This window comes from Aulonocara stuartgranti (assembly GCF_965226115.1).
Source record: "Aulonocara stuartgranti genome assembly, chromosome: 22".
Classification (NCBI taxonomy): Eukaryota; Metazoa; Chordata; class Actinopteri; order Cichliformes; family Cichlidae; genus Aulonocara; species Aulonocara stuartgranti.
Genome location: NC_138957.1, coordinates 21,358,556 through 21,375,116, shown reverse-complemented (window position 1 = coordinate 21,375,116; position 16,561 = coordinate 21,358,556). Strand labels below are relative to the sequence as shown.

The 16,561-nt window shown below is 41.5% G+C and overlaps 2 protein-coding genes across 3 annotated transcripts; one reads left to right on the top strand and one right to left on the bottom strand.

Annotated features, from left to right (window-relative positions):
• Positions 1 to 4,313: 4,313 nt before the first annotated feature.
• On the top strand, positions 4,314 to 9,491 carry LOC309698261 (type-4 ice-structuring protein-like). 2 transcript variants are annotated; one of them, XM_082520590.1, is made up of 5 exons: positions 4,314 to 4,397; positions 7,021 to 7,118; positions 7,868 to 7,936; positions 8,039 to 8,162; positions 8,928 to 9,491. In XM_082520590.1, the coding sequence occupies exons 3-5, from the start codon at positions 7,888 to 7,890 to the stop codon at positions 9,127 to 9,129; spliced, it is 375 nt and encodes a 124-aa protein (XP_082376716.1). In that variant the 5' UTR covers positions 4,314 to 4,397; positions 7,021 to 7,118; positions 7,868 to 7,887; the 3' UTR covers positions 9,130 to 9,491. The 2 variants fall into 2 exon arrangements, with proteins under 2 accessions (XP_082376716.1, XP_082376715.1); XM_082520589.1 differs by lacking the exon at positions 4,314 to 4,397 and having other exon boundaries at positions 6,942 to 7,118.
• Positions 9,369 to 16,238, bottom strand: LOC309698259 (polyadenylate-binding protein 1). The gene is made up of 14 exons (XM_082520587.1): positions 15,465 to 16,238; positions 13,934 to 14,127; positions 13,015 to 13,130; positions 12,631 to 12,770; positions 12,412 to 12,506; positions 12,180 to 12,317; positions 11,842 to 11,937; positions 11,356 to 11,722; positions 10,810 to 10,920; positions 10,548 to 10,693; positions 10,352 to 10,436; positions 10,093 to 10,223; positions 9,878 to 9,970; positions 9,369 to 9,766 (listed from the first exon to the last, which is right to left on the bottom strand). The coding sequence occupies exons 1-13, from the start codon at positions 15,655 to 15,657 to the stop codon at positions 9,878 to 9,880; spliced, it is 1,905 nt and encodes a 634-aa protein (XP_082376713.1). The 5' UTR covers positions 15,658 to 16,238; the 3' UTR covers positions 9,369 to 9,766.
• Between the last annotated feature and the right edge of the window lie 323 nt (positions 16,239 to 16,561).

Sequence of the window (16,561 nt, the reverse complement as noted above, 5' to 3'; positions counted from 1 at the left end):
CCTCCTCTGTTCTCCTCTGGCTCCAACAGAGAACAACTACAGTGCGGGTTTACAGCTCCAACTCTGCTGAAGCATGTGATTAAAACTTGGATCAGACTAACTCAGTTTACTCGATAAGAGGTGGAAAAAAAATGATGATCTTACTTTGAAATACTGAAACATAATGCAACTTTGTACTACCTTAACTCTGAGCTGGAGTGAGGGTGAGACCACCAACCTAGAGCAGAACAAAGACTTGAAGAGGAAATGGGACCTCCTCTTGTGCCTCCTAAATATTTTTTAGGACTTTGTGGGTCTTGTGTCATTTTTCATTCTTTCTGCGGTCTGCGATGAAGCCAGAGAAGTCCAAAGGAGGAACTAGTCCTCCCTCACTTTTTTTGTTAAACTGAATCTGCATTAAGTCAAAGATTGAACCTCATCTGTTTCCACTAAAAAGCCCATTTTAAACCAATTAGAGCCCAGTGAGAAACTGGAAATCGCACAAAGGACAAGAAAAACCGTCAGAAATAGTGTTTACTGCAGAGTCTGCAAACAGCTGAAGGATTTCTGCAGATGCGCACTTTATAACTGTGAATGAGTGTGTGCCTGACTAGTGCATGCTTTTATTTCCCGACCCCAGTTCATAACTTCAAGGTCCATGGCTTATGTTCACTTCCTCTGACATTTGTCTGTTGATCCTGTTCTCCAGTTTTCTAATGGGATCTTGTGTCAGCATGGACTGAACTCCACGATGGATACAACTTTGATGATGGAGGTTTCAAGATTAGGTCCAAGCAAAGCTGCTACGGGTGATCCTCTGACCTAAATACTGAGCATTCTCACTCTTGTTTTTTCCTTCTTAAATATTCAGTTTGTCTCATTGTTTGCTATATTACAATTATTATCATTTACAGACATCCTGAACATGTGCTGTTCCCTCTAAAGAGACCTGTGAAATTTCTGGTTTTAGAAACACCGCAGACATGCAGGAAATTTAAGTAACTTCTGAAACAAGCTGTTTTAGCATCTCTCGCTTTCTTCTGATTGGCTGCCACTCATAAACAAAGGGTTTGAGCAGCAGGTTGGTGGGGCTTCTGTGCTTACAACTGTGCATCTGATGATTATAGACATCACACAGAGACAAGAATAAAAAAAGAAACTGGCAGAAAATGAGTGTTTACAGCTGTCAGAGCCAATCCCTGTAATGGACTGGCAACTTGTCTATTTCAGTATCTATCTGCACTTACATTTCAAGCCATTACACATTTAAATTTTTGTGATTACAGCTTGTAGTAGCTCATGAAAATACAAAATCTGGTAGCGCAAACTAGTAGAATAATTATTAGAATGTATTTAATTTTGTTTTGGGGGATGCAGTGCATCTAGAAAGTATTCACAGCACTTTTCTTGTTCCACATTTTGTCATGTTACAACTTTATTCCAATGTGCATTAAATTCATTTGTACCTCAAAATTCCATGAAAAACTTTGTTTAAAATTCTTGAAACTTTATTGAATATAAAGAACAAAAGTTTAACATGTACCTAAGTATTCACAGCCTTTGTCATGACACTCAGACTTGAAGTGAGGTGTATCCTGTTTCAACTTACAATCCGTCATTGTTCCTATAGCTTAACTGGAGTCCTGTGATGATTTCAGTTAATTGGATGTGATTTGGAAAGGCACACACTTGTATATACGAGGTCCCATAGTTGACAGTACAGGTCAGCGCACAAACCAAGCCATGAAGTCCAACAAATTGTTTTTAGATCTCGGAGACAGGATTGTACCGAGGCGCAGATCTGGGGAAGGGTACAAAAAAATTCTGCAGGATTGAAAGTCCCAATGAACACAGTGGCCTCCTCCATCACCCATAAATGGAAGAAATTTGGAGCCAACAGGTCTCTTCTTAGAGCTAGCCTTTAGTCAGGTGACCAAGAACTTGACGGTTACACTGACAGATCTCCAGCTGCTCTCTGGTGAGATGCGAAGCATAGGGTCATCATTTCTCCAGCACTTCATTAATCAGGCCTGTATGGTAGAACAGCCAGGTGGAAGCCACTCCTCAGTAACAGGCCCATTACAGCCTCTCTGGAGTTTGTCATAAGACACCTGAAGGAATCTCAGACCACGAGAAATAAAACCCTCTGGTCTAATGAAACAAAGATTGAACTCTTTGGCCTGAATACCAAGGAAACCAGGCATCGCTCATCACCTGGCCAATACCATCCCTACAGTAAAGCATGGTGGTGGCACCATCATGCTGTGGGGACAGTTTTCAACAGGAGGGACTGGGAGACTAGTTAGGGTCAAGGGAAAGATGAATGCAGCTATGTAAATAGACATCCTTTATGATAAACTGCTGCACAGCACTCTGGACTTCAGACTGAGACGAAGGTTCATCTTCCAGCAGGACAATGACCCTAAGCACATAGCCAAGATAACAAAGGAGCGCCTTCAGGACCACTCTGCGAATGTCCTTGAGTATGCAAGCCAGATCCCACACTTGAACCCAATTGAACAGCTCAGTGCACAGATGTCTTCAGAAAAGGAGCTACAGCTGTTGTATTCCTAATATCAAGCTGCTCTTGAGCTAGAGACATAGTCAGAAGTGGGCAAAGAAGAAAAAGGAACTGGATTGTTGCTCATTGGTCCAAAGTTCTCTTCAGGTGAAAGTAAATTTTGCATTTCGTTTGGAAGTCAAAGTCCTGGAGTCTGGAAGGAGAGTGGAAAGCCACAGAATCCAATGTGTTTGAAGTCCAGGGTGAAGTTTCTGCAGGCTGTGATGAGTTGGCATGCCATGTCATCTGCTGCTGTTGCAGGTGGTTAGCCACTGTGTTTTATCAAGTCCAGAGTCAATGCAGCGTCCACTGAGAGATTTTAGAGCACTTCATGCTTCCATCTGTGGACAGGCTTTATGGAGGTGCAGGTTTCCTGTTCCAGGAGGAATAAGTACCAGCCCACGGTACCAAAACTAGCATGTTTTTCTCACCGTGTTATTACCGCCGGGTCGCCTAATCTGAACCTCACAGAGAGTCTGGGGGAAACATGAAAACAGCCTGGCCTCAGCAGCGCCAAAACCCGATCACCTCCGTGTTACACCACCCTGATGCAGTAATTCTTGCTAACAGAGCCACAGTCAAGTACTGAGTATATAAATTAACTGGATGAAATATTCTAACAATCTGAGACACTGGATTTCTGTTTTTCATGAGCTATAAGCCATAACCATCACAACTAAAACAAAAAACTTCATATGTTTCACTTTAGATATAATGACAATAACATAAATGAAAGTTTTCCTTTCAGGCATAACTTAACAGCATTAAGATGCTCTTGTATATAGCTCTTCCACAATCGGGTACAACATTTAAAAAGTTGATAGCTAGCAGCACATCAGTTTTGTCTATTTTAATATAAGAGGGCAGCTTAGTACATGATTCACTTTAGCAGCAGCTGCTTTACTGAATGTTATTACAGCTCTGAGTACGTTAGTGCTTCTTTCCCGTTGAGTTGAGCGCGTAATGCAATCAATCATTTTTATGGATGAGCGAGAGCCTCAGGGGGTCAAAGCTTAAAGGAAAGACAGAATCAGGACACTTTTTCTTTTTTCATGCTGACATCTTTTCGAGTAAATGCCCCCATTGTTCACGTCGTAGCTCTGCTGAACTACTTTATTCCTGCTGCACACACTTTAATGTCAAGTGATGCATCCTCACGTCGATTGCATACCACAAAGCAGATGGTTCTGTGTCTGGAGCACTTTTTAGAGACGCAAACAGCTTAAGCCAATAGGACAGTGCAGGCCTGGACACAGAGAATAAATGCTGGGTTGCAAACATGGTGCATGTTTCCACATCTGGTTTTGATCAAAGCTTTACGGTCATAATCTCATTTTTAAAACTCCACTGCAGACTTTTCCCACCAGATGAATAGAGGCTCACGATACATTTGTACAAGGTTTATTAAACAGCTCGTGTTGTTTATGCTCCCTGCTCACATATTTCTATCCAAACACATGTATGAGATTGTTTATTACTGGCTGGGGTGGGAAGCAGTCGGGAATTAATCATTTTACAGCAGCTATAAAGATAGATTGGAGGCAATAACACCCTGCTGGATGTAAGCCAAAGGTAGAAGGTTTACATTCACATGAATGAGTGTAATCCATGACAGTGCTTCCTAAAGAACAGCTGAATGAGGCAGCTTGAAATATTTTTTTTTCCCACTTAATAAAAAAAAAAGTTCTGCTTAGTAATTAATTAGAGTAATTAAAGATGAACAAATTCAAAAAAGGTGATATTTTGTGTTATACAGCATGAAGTTAGCATGCTAACATTTGGTGTTATTTTATTTTGCAGGTACCGTTATGGTCAAAAGTTCTTACATCCACTCATCATGGTCATTTCAAATTTCATGGTAATTTTAGCTTTCAGTGATTTATTGAACTGTTCTTTATCCGGGGTGGAATGATTGTACAGCATAAATCTTTGATGACTTTAAAAGACAATGGCTGAGTGTTACTTAATTCACTTTGGATCTTCTCCAATCCACATGGGGTCGAAAGTATAAATACAGACTTATAAGTGTTTATAATCGGTTAGATGTCCCTCAGCACGATGCACGGCAGCCAGATAGTTTTGGTAGGCATGAGCAAGCCTCTGGTATAGTTCTGGCTGAATATTTGACCACTCTTCTTGGCAGAAAGTTAATTTCCTGGTATGAAACCAGCTCTGACGTGTAGTACACAAAGTTTCAATAGGGTTGAGGTTTATGCTTTGGGAAGACCATTCCTAAAGCTTAATGTTAGCCAGCTTTATCCATTCCCAAACCAATTTTGATGTGTTTGGGATCATTGCTCTGTTGTAAAAGCCAACCGTGTCCAGGTTTCAGGTGTTGATTTGAAGGGAAGTTGAAGAGTAGTCCTCCTCCATCGTTATTCTTTGCGCAATGTAACAGTACTGGTAACAAAACAACCCCAAAGCATGATGCTACCACCAAGCTGCTTGACAGCTTGTATAGTTTAGTGTTCTTAGGTTTCAAAGCTTTACATTTACTCTTCCAAACATACCTCTTGTCATTGTGGACAAATAGCACAATCTTTGTCTCATCTAACTATAAAGCTATCCTCCAGAAAGCATTTGGCTCGTCCATGTGGGCAGCAGCAAATTTTAGTTGAGGTTAAAGGTGTTGATTTTATGGCAACACTTCTTATTCGGTCAGCAATCTCTCAGTCCATGGAGACTTAAAACTGGCAGCAGTTCATGACAGGCTTGAGCCTTAGTAGTTCCTGGGTTGTTCCAGAACATCTTAACCAATTTCCTCTCATTTGAGGGTGACAGTATGAGTCTTCTCCAAACCTTGTAAGAGTGGTGCCACGTTCAAATAACTTGTATTTATGTTTAGAAATGGCTTGAAGAGACCTTCCCAACTAGTGTAAATCTACAATTCCCTTTCTTAGATCTTCACTGAGTTCCTGAAAACAGGAGCACAACACTGCCATCAAGCCTATGATAATCCATTGCCATATATGTTGATGTTAATGTCACCAAAAGTCTTCTCAGAGATGGCCTTGCTGTCGTAATGCTGACGCTGTTAGTTATGATCAAGTGTTTTCTTCAATCAGCGTGATAAGATGCACAGTCATGTGTTTACTGAGTTCCTTGGACTTTCCCATTGTTCTGAGTATAGGTTTATCTAAAGACCTTGCAATAATTAAACGTTTTTATGATGTCAAAAAGAAACTACCAGTTGTTCTCTAATGAAAGGTTAAATGTAAAGTTAAAAGCCCCAAATTACAATAACGTCCATGCCTCTGATCAGTGGATCAGTGGATGTGAAGCCGAAAAGTAACTCAGACCTCCATTCTTCGTACTGGCCACCAGGGGGCGATAGCTGTGATGGCAAAAAAACAAACAAAAAAAGCCAAAAACAAATTCCAGTCCTGAAGACGTCTGAGAGAAACTAGCTCTCAAACATGATCTCCGTTAACATGTTGCTGTTGACTTTGTGGTTTCTGGGACTCATTTTATTATTATAAAATATTAGGACATTTAAAAAACAGAAACGAAGCTTTTTTCAGAGAGCAGAATTATTCAGACACAGTGACCTACCCCTTGATCATTACATCCAGTTTTGAAACACCAATGACAAGAAGACTCATCATAAGGCTTCAAACCGGGACTAAATTAACTAATGGATGACATCACGACAGCTGCGTCCATCTTTTATACCACCTATGCTTCTTAAAAGGCAAAGCTATATTATTTCACCCATTGTTCGCTGGTTTCATGTCACCAGGTCGTCTCTAGTTGCTTCCTGTAACTGTTTTACTTTTCAAAGATGAACATAAAATAACAAAACCCGGGACGGTAGAAACTTGTGCTTCAGTATGTGGCTTACATATTACTACGCCATGGATTTTCAATAGTTCTTCATCTGCTTTAGTTTGGTGCCACCCCAGTCCAAAAATCATAGAAAGGCTCCTGGCTTAGGGAACTATAGAAACAGAATATACAAATGGCAAGATTTTTGATTTAACCTCTGTGAACCACACATGGATTTATTGAATTTATCCAATAAGATGATTTGATCTGGACCAAAGTGGTCTTTCTTTAGAGAACTCCATAGTTTACCAAAGAGTCCAGTGCTTTGTACACACACTGAAGAACACATCAATAAACTAATCAGTCATAAGAACTCAGTTTACTCAATATACTCCTGAGCTTTCACAATGTGTGCACATCTTACTGAGAAATGAACACAGAAGCACAACACTGACATCAACCCTGATTTTATAATCACACGTATCACATCTGTTAAAGATGATGTCACCAAAAGTTCCCCCAACCTCACTGGCCTCACTGTGGTAACCTTGATACTGTTCTTGATGATTAAATATTTTTGCCTAATCATCATGATAAGAGCCACACTCATGTTGGCTGTTGGACTTTGCTTGGATTTGCCCAGCTGGCAGACAGAGCAGCAAGGTTCAGCATCCAGTAATGTTTTTTTTCTTTCTTTCTTTGTCTCATCCAATCAGATCTCCGTCTGACAGGAATGCATCATCACCCTGGGCTATAAGAAGTGTAAGAGTCCTGAGTAAAGCCACCATCTGGTCCACATTCTCCTGCAGCACAGGTGAGTCTGATTTATTTTCTAATAGGTTTGAATTAAAACCTTTTCTCTCCTTTCCCCCAAAAAGCCTTAAATTGTTTATATTTTCTGAGACTTGCTGTAAAAGTGCACCTCGTAGTATGTGAAATGTCAGCATTTAACAGTGACGTGAGGCAGAGCTCAGAGGCAGCAAAAGTTTATTTAAAGACAGGCATTAAATAAGCCAACTCCTACAAACATTTACTATGCTACTTAAATGCAATAATAGAGCAGAACGTAATATAAATGCTGGAAATGTAAAGAAAATGACTTTTAAAAGTACTCTCATGTGTAGGATTGATCCTTAAAGTTATATTTTTACATAAAAATTCTGGAAGAGGCACTTTTTATGTGCTTTAAGTAAATTATAGCATTTCTTTTGCTAGTTAACAACCAAAGAAGCAAGAAGCTCATTAAAAATAAACAAAAAAAACCTCATTCCAGTTTCTACCCAGGTTGAGCTTCAAGGCTTAATTTTCTCTGTGATAAATTATTTCAAAGGTTTAGAGTATATAAGCTATAATCACTGACTGCTGAAGTTTGAAAAAATACACAAAACATTGATTCTGTTTCCATGTGACAACAAGTCAAACCAGGATTCCTAGACAATAACTTTGTCATTGACTCACCTGATTAAACATGGTGTGGATTTTGTGGGTGACTTCAGGCAAATACTGCTTTTTAACATCTAACGCCTCAAGCGCACTGCTCACCAAACGTTATGTGTTGTGCAGGTGTAATCCAGTCAGCAGTCATGAAATTCTCCCTCATTGTCGCCGTTGTCGTGCTCGCCCTGGCACAAGGTATGACCAGATTTTGACATTTTTGTTAAATATCTATCGGGGAAGGTGGGAAGTTTAAAAACAAACAAAACACTTTATTTCATTTCTGTTTTTTTCCAACAGGAAGCTTTGCACAGGAAGCCTTAAATCTTGACAACCTCAGTCAGTACTTTGAGGACCTGAAGAACAAAATGCCTCAAGACCTGAGTGAGCTCATCCGCAACCCAGATCTGGTCAACCAGGCTCGGTGAGTAACCAACTATCTGCAAAACGTCTTCACACGCATGTAGACGTGTTCAGAATGATTAAAACTGGACTTTGTCCACTGTTAAATAACCAGCCAACAGCTCCTCTGTGCCTCTCAGTGATAACGTAATCATGCAAGGCAGACCAGACCCACACAGTAACCCTGAGCACTGCGTGTGTGATAGAGATGTTCTTATCTCTGTGTTTTTACTAGCTGCGATAAGTGCAGGGAAGCTTATTGTAATAATAGACTAGTTACTGTATTTATTTACAATTACTTGGCATTTTTTTTGCATATATATAAATGAAATAGTCATTAATATGTGATCATATAAACCAAGCAGTTTGTAATTATGATTATCAAGCACTTTTTAAATAAAATAAGATTTATTTATATATCGCCAAGATGCTTTATACTATAAGGTAAGGACCCTACAATAATAAAGAGAAAACCTCAACAATCAGATGATCCCTCTATGAGCAAGCACTTGGCAACAGTGGGAAGGAAAAACTCCCTTTTAATAGGAAGTAATCCCCAACAGAACCAGGCTCAGAGGGTCAGCCATCCTCCGTGACTACTGTGATTAATATGCAGTACATGTAGCTGAAATATGAGTATTTCTACCACTCATACTCTACATGTATTTATACCTAGATTGTCAATAAATGAGAGGTGTGAGCATGTAAAGAAGCCTGCCAGTAAACATGGCCAGTGGTGCGTTTCTGATTTCTAAATGTAACAGTGAGTCATTTTCTACCCTAACAGGACTTTCTTGGAGGAGAGGAAAGCCCAGCTGGAGCCTCTGGCCATTCAGATCCAGGAACAACTGAGTGCCGCTTCCACCAACGTGGAGGAGCAGCTCAAACCTCTGGCCACCCAGTTGCAGCCCATGTTTGAGAACCTCCAGAAGCAGGTGGAGGCTATGGTCCAGACAATGAGAGATCAGGCCGCTGCCATCGGCAACTAAATGAAAACGATCAGCTTCTCTAGCAGACGTGCCACCACATCACCATCTTTTGTCGTGGACTGAATTCATACAGCTGCTCGTGTTGGATGGCTGACTTGACATCAGGGAGCCTAAAAATGTGTTTCAGTGCTTGTTAATGTTTGACTGTTCCTCCTGTCACAAAAGCACAAATAAAGAAAAAGACTTGAAACACAACTTCTGTGGTGGTTTCATAATGTGAACTAGTGATGCCTCAGATCGAGCATGTAACAGATGTGTTTTATTATTCGTTTTATTCAAGCAAGCAAAGGTCAGGGGAAAATTGACAACAACAGGTCCAAACATTCAAAACAGAAATTGATAAAATGGCAGAAAGGAATGCTTTCAATCTTTTGTTCCACAGAATTCTCCTTTAAAACCCCTCAAAACTGAGCATTTTTTATTTGAACTTTTTCCCTTTTTTCCCCCCCATCTTTCATTCAACAAACCAGACCTGATGTTTCTGTTCATTGTAGGCCGGGCTGGAGATTTGTTTTCATTGTTATTTTTTTTAATATATTATTTATTTTCTTTTTACTTTGTTTTGTGTGTTTTTCAACTTTTTCCACTGTGAAATTCTTTTGTCCATCGGTGAAGCTGGTCTCAAGGTTCCACACTCCTGCGGGAAAAAAAAAAAAAAAAAAGATGTGACGTTTTCTATTTACAAGAGGCTCTAAATGAAATGAAAGCACTAGCCTCTCCTTGTTACAGCAGCTCTGAAAAGTCATACCTAAACACTTGGGACACCAGCTGAATTGGTCACTGTCTTCTGGGCGGCTTCCTTGGCCTGATGAGCCTGCAGTACAGCCACAGCCTCATCCACCTAAACACAGCAGGTCACCTAATGTTAGCAACAGCGAGCACTCTGCTCTCCTTTTTAAGAGGAAGACTCTTAAAATAATTAACGGCCTGACATTGTTGATAATAACTTGCGTAAGTACTGACCTTTGAGCGGAGAGACTCTGGGGACTCCAGCATGTGGAGCAGCTCTGAGTTGTCGATCTCCAGCAGCATGCCTGTGATCTTGCCTGCCAGGCTGGGGTGCATGTTCTGGATCAGTGGAAACAGACGCTCACCTATTGGAGGGACACATAAGAGATTTAAAGACAGGATGAACAAAGAAAGGCCGTGCCTGTACTCAGTACTACTGCTATAGATAGGCTAAGGCTACATTTAGTCATGGAGAGCTGCTACTAAACCTTACCCAGCATCTGCTTCTGCTCCTGAGGAGGAGCAGCAGCCAGCATGGAGGCAGTCAGAGGCTCCTGTCCCTGGACGTGGACTGCAGGCTTTGGGAAGATTGGAAATTTAAAAAAAAAAAAAATTTATGTACATCCCAGTTTTTCCTCAGTTGTAGGGCAGAAAAAAAGCCATTAGTTCTAGATAATGAGCATTCCTACCTGCTGCATGTTAACTTGTGGCTGAGTGTTCATGTGCTGTTGGGTATTGCGAACTCCTGCTGCATACTTGTACTGAGGTACTCCACGCACGGGGGTAGCTGCTGCGGCAGCTGCAGTGGCTGGTCGGGGGCCCATGGTCTGAGTGGCTGAAGGGGGGAAAAAAGAAAAAGAAAAAACAAAAAGGATGAGCATGAAATATAATAACTAACAAGCAGAAGAGTTACAGGACACAACTGTGTGTGGACAGTGTCAGTGGACTGACCGACTCGCTGGGTGGTCATCATGCGGGGCACCTGGGAGGAAGGCCGCACTGTGCTGAAGGTTTGAGGGCGAGGGCCTGAGGGACGTATTCCACCCGACATGTTCTGGAAGTCTATGGACAAATAAAATCAAACTGCTATTAATATCCCATTTATAGTTCATTAGTTAAATTCATTCAAGCCCAACACACACTCCAGAAGGTGCATTTGAATATTTTAGCAGCACAAACATCTCATTCTCATTTCAGCTCCTTTTCATACTTGTTCTGCTTTCTGACCAGATAAAGTGAAAAGTATGTAAATGAAAACAGCTTTATTGGGAATTTGACTATATTAAGAAACAGTGCTGTCTCTGAACATCTCTAAATGAGCCGTTCAACTGAAGTAGACTATGGACACAAAACGCAGGTGGTCTGCTGATTTTTGCATAATTGGTGAAAATAATAGACAATCTGTATTTTACAAAATAACATATCTTTCAAGTCTCTTTTAAAACAAGAATAAATATCAACACAAATATTACAAAAGGACAACCTCTGAATACTCACGCTGTGGTCGAACATTTTGGGTGGTCCAGCGTGGGCTCGGGCGGAGCTGGGCCATCTGGCCAGCAGCTGGGTAGTAAGCGGCACGGTTCTGGGCCTGGGGGATGGCTGCCATGAAGTAGCCGGACGGCGGGGCGGCCTGGTACGGGTTAATGACTGGATTTGGCACTGCGCGCACACTGGCCATGCGCTGCATGTACTGGTTGGTCAGGTGGGCTTGACGCTCCTCTTTCCTCTGGGCCAGGGCCACGTACAGCGGCTTGGTGGCTACGATACGTCCGTTCATTTCTGTCACAGCTTTGGTGGCCTCCTCTGGGGACGAGAAGCAGACAAAGCCAAAGCCTTTACTGCGCCCTCCTTCCATCATCACCTGAGAGAGAAGAGAAAAGGCATTTATAAATACTACATAGTCACCAACTGCCAGTATCATAATAGAGAGCATTAAAAGATCATTAGTGCCAGCTCATAAAATTCTATTATCGGTCATACCTTGGCACTGGTTATGGTGCCGAATGGCGAAAACTCCTTCCTCAGACGTTCGTCGTCTATTCCATCGTCAAGGTTCTTCACATACAAATTAACACCCTGCAAATAACCAAAAGTAATCTTGTAACTTCTTATAAACACTACATATACAAAGTGATCTCCAGCAGATGTTTTTGTCTGCAGCACATTTTTATCCCCAGGATCCACGGTGAAGGAAAGTGGGGCCCATGAACTACAGTGTCACTGTTGCAGCCATTTTGGCCAGTGCAGCCCACCAAAGAGGGAGCACTGAATTTGACAAAGCTGCGGTCTCTGGGCAGACTTGTCAAGAAGAAACGAACCTGGTAGCGAGTCATGCGGTCTTGCTTCATCTGCTCAAATTTGCGCTTCAGCTCAGTCTGTCGCTCCACCTTCTTCTGGGCGCGGCCGACATACATAAGCTTGCCGTTCATCTCCTTCCCGTTCATCTCATCCACCGCCTGAAGAAAGCATGAAATCGGGTCAAGTTTGTGAACATTTTCTGGCGGATACGATGTTTACTTTTTTTGTTGAAAGAAATTAAACGTGGCTCACCTTTTGGGCATCCTCGTGTCTTTCAAAGCTAACGAACCCAAACCCTCGAGACTTTCCATTTTCGTCCGTCATGACCCGGATACTCATGGCATTACCTAAGAAACAAAAAAAACCTTATTGCCTTCCTTTTTTTTTTTTTTTTTTTTTTTTTTTAAATACCTCTTTATGCCAACACTGGAGCAGCTGAAACCATTTTAAAGTTGGGACACGCAGACTTACCATATTTACTGAAGAGCTCCCTCAGCTTCTCATCGTCCATCTCATCGCCAAAGTTTTTAATGTAGACATTTGTAAACTCCTTGGCTCGGGCACCCAACTCAGCCTCGCGCTCTTTGCGAGATTTGAAGCGGCCCACAAACCTGCATTAAAAGGATATTTTAAAACTTACAAGCGCATTCATTATGGGGGACAGTAAAAATTAGTACAGTTTAATTACTGCATAACTGTTATGACTTATTTGTATATTACAGCTATACACTTTTATCACAAACAAACTTCATCAACATTGCACTGAAACATCCAACACTGTTGGTTAACATGACTCAGCAGCTTTCAGAAATTATACATCCAAACACCTGGAAGCCAGTGAATACATTCACTTACACTTTCCGGTCATTGAGCAGCATGCCATTCATTTTCTCAATGGCTCGTTCAGCCGCCTCCTGAGTCTCAAAATGCACAAACCCGTAGCCTTTAGAGCCATTCTCGTCACAAACCACCTTACAGGAAGAGAACACATGCAGCTTTTAAAAACACACACAGACACAAACATGCAGCAACAAGTATACTTAACCTGAACAGTCTGTAGGATCACACTCACATTAAAACATTGTTATTATTATTATTATTATATGGTCATGTTATTGTATATGAATGTTTATATTGTTTATATTGTTATTGGTTGTGTATATTTGTGTGGAAATATTCTATGTACATATATTGTTTAAAATTCAGATCAGATGCCTAACTGCATTTTATTATTTTGAGTTGTGCATTTTTCCAGCGATGATACGTTGAATCTAACCTGTCTCACTGTTACCTTTTCTAATATTTCTGGCTTTGCAGCCAGTTTTATCACGAAAAGTATACCCTGAAAAATAACCTGCATATTATGATTTGTAATAAACCAATTAGAAAATCTAAACACGGTCTAATGAATGAATGTAAATCTTTCTCTGGATCCAGTGTGTCACTTTACATCCAAACTGACTGGTTCAGGGATGCAAACCCTCTCCTCCTTATAATCTGTTTTTCTCTACATCTCCACATTACTATGTTGCAGCTACAGATCCAAATTGACGCGTTTTTCCATCTTTCGTGACGTGAGGAGTGAGTATTCCGGTGTCAGCAGAAAAGGTGAAAAAATGTGTTAATGGGAGAATGCTTTTCACAACTCTGTAGCACATAGTCTCTAGTAGAGCTCTTGCATGCGAATACAATCATACGACCTGCTGAGCCACCTCCACCTCTGCTTTCAGGTTACCTGTAACAAAAGGGAGAGAAAGGGGCAGAAAAGCTTTACCTTGCAGGACAGGATGTTGCCAAAAGCGGAGAAGGTGTCATAAAGAGCCTTGTTGTCAATGGACTTGTCAAGATTCTTGATGAAGATGTTTCCCACGCCGCTTTTTCTCAGTGATGGATCACGCTGCGACCACATGATGCGTACAGGCTGCCCCTTTATCACGTCAAAGTTCATGGTGTCCAGTGCACGCTCAGCTGAAGAGAGACGGAGAAGGGGGGGGTTAAAAGAAATGATTAGGTCTGAGTCATCCATTGTGTTTGGGTGTGATAGCAACCAGCTGATATGCAGGTTAGTCTCGAGAGGGGGGGGGTTGTGAAAAGCTGTTTAGCAAACCAATGTGAGAAATCTTGATTTACAAGATTTTTTTCCCCTGAGCCATTTCAAAGAAATGAAAGCAGCATTAATTCTGTAAAGGTGTTAAGGCACATTAGCATGTGTTAGTCCTCCTTTCAGGTATCATCCCCCAGGGCAACTTCACAGTAGGTGCTTTAATCGACTTCCTTCAGTTCAAACTGGTCCTTCTGGTCACAAGTACATCAGCATATGTACATTAGTAACCTCTTGCGTTCTCCCCACTGAGAGCAGCACAGCAAATATTACATCCTGTGCATTAATTGGGGCTAACCTTAGTTCATCTGCACCTTAATCTCAATATTAAACCCCTCTGGTGAATCTAGATGCTGTCAAGCATCCCCACTAGTTTCCCCAAACTTAGACAAATAAACCTGAAGGCATTGCTGTACATATGCATTTCAACTGGCAACAACTTTAAAATCAGAAAACATCCTACAAATAAAGTGTGTGTGTGTGTGGGGGGGGGGGGGGGGGGGGGGGGGGGAGAACACAAGTGGAGTCAAACCATTATGTAAATATGAGATGATGGAACAACATCTGAACAAACTGAAACATGGTCAAAATTCTGGCCATCGCTGTTGAAGATTAGAAACATACTCAAGAGTCCCTTTTCTCTTTGCTCAAACAGTGTTAGGCAGAAACGTTTATAGAGGTGGATGGAGGCAGATTTGTGGCCTCTAGACAGAAAAGCATTTTGCAAAAAAAATAAAAATAAAAACTTGTTTGAAAGTCAGCACTCTTATTTTTCCCTTCCTTTAAGCCTGAGATCTGTGGACTCATTGGTTTAATTTAGCACTTTGTGATTTTTGTCTTGAAAGGTTCTATACAAATAAAATTTTACTTACTTATTTTTCCCTGATGCTGATAAATGTTTACACCACCACTTCTAAACTGTTGTCTAATCGTTTTAAGGGTAAGAGTTGGGGTGTTGTCCGCACAGAAGGGAGATAAAAGTGGACCAAGTATTCGCTCGGCAGCCTGCAGCAATGCTACATTACTGGGGAGGGCTGGGCGGACTCGGTGCTGCTACGCCACTGCTGGGAGGTTCACATGAGGAGACCCTACCTACAACATGTCGGCCGCAGTCACGTGTAGTAGGAATAGGCTAGCTCTCACTTGTCACTGATTTCTTATAAAGCACATTTTCTCAAATGTTATATTTAAATAAATTACTTACCGTCCGCCGGTTGCTGGAAGTTTACATAGGCGTATCCCAAGGAACGCCGGGTGATCATGTCCCTACAGACCCGGATAGAGAGGATTGCTCCGGCTGGGCTGAATTTCTCGTACAGCATGGCCTCGGTCACATCTTGATGCAGATCTCCGACGTACAGGGAGGCCATGGGGTAACTGGGAGCACTGGGGTTCATTTTCCCGTGGCTGTGGAGGCTAGTAGAATAATCGTACGAAGCTATATGTTCTTAAAGAAAAAGTTTGCGACGATGAGCCAATACCTCGGTTGTCCAACGGTCGCTAGCGTCACGTCGGTTCGGGGCAGAACGTGATACAACCGTTGACTAGTCAAGTCAGTTGCAGTGTTTTCGGGTAAAAGAATTTATAAGACGGAGATGCTAAAATGGCAAAACGTCGACTTCTTATTGGCTTAAAACTGTCATTCAAACCTGACATGCAGAAATAAAAGCAAATATAGCGGTACTTGGCCTCGCTACGGAATCAGTAACACGTCGACTAAAAAAATTCGATACGTTAGGCAGCCCCTGCTTGTACGTTACCGTCCAGTCCTCGAATGCCTCCTCCAGCTTCACCGACTTGTTACAAAAAGAAAAGTAAACGGAAAAAAAAAAAGATTTTTTGGCGTTTTTTATGTTTTAAATTTTTTTTGTATTTTTATTTTTTTATAGAATGTGTGCCGAGCGAGCTCAGGAGCACACACGCACTCACACAGCACTGACAGCCGGGGTTGAGGGGGAGGAAGTCCTCGGGAAGTTGTCTGATATATACTACTGGGCGCGTCACCGAAATGGACCAATCATTGTTTGGCGAGAGAGAAAGAAAAAAAAAAGATAACAAAGGGGCGTTGACCACTACTCTAGGCGTGATGATGAAATCATGAAAAACGTTTTGTTAAATCCTCAAAATGCCTGATTGTGCCCACCAGAAAGCTCTCTTGTTAAGTGATGATGCAGAAGAACGAGCTAAATTCGCGCTCTTTAGTATCAACTGGCGGGAAAGGCAATGCCCATATTCATATACATACATGCAACATTCCCAACTGCTAATCAGTTTTAACACTGAAACTGCGATAGGCATGGC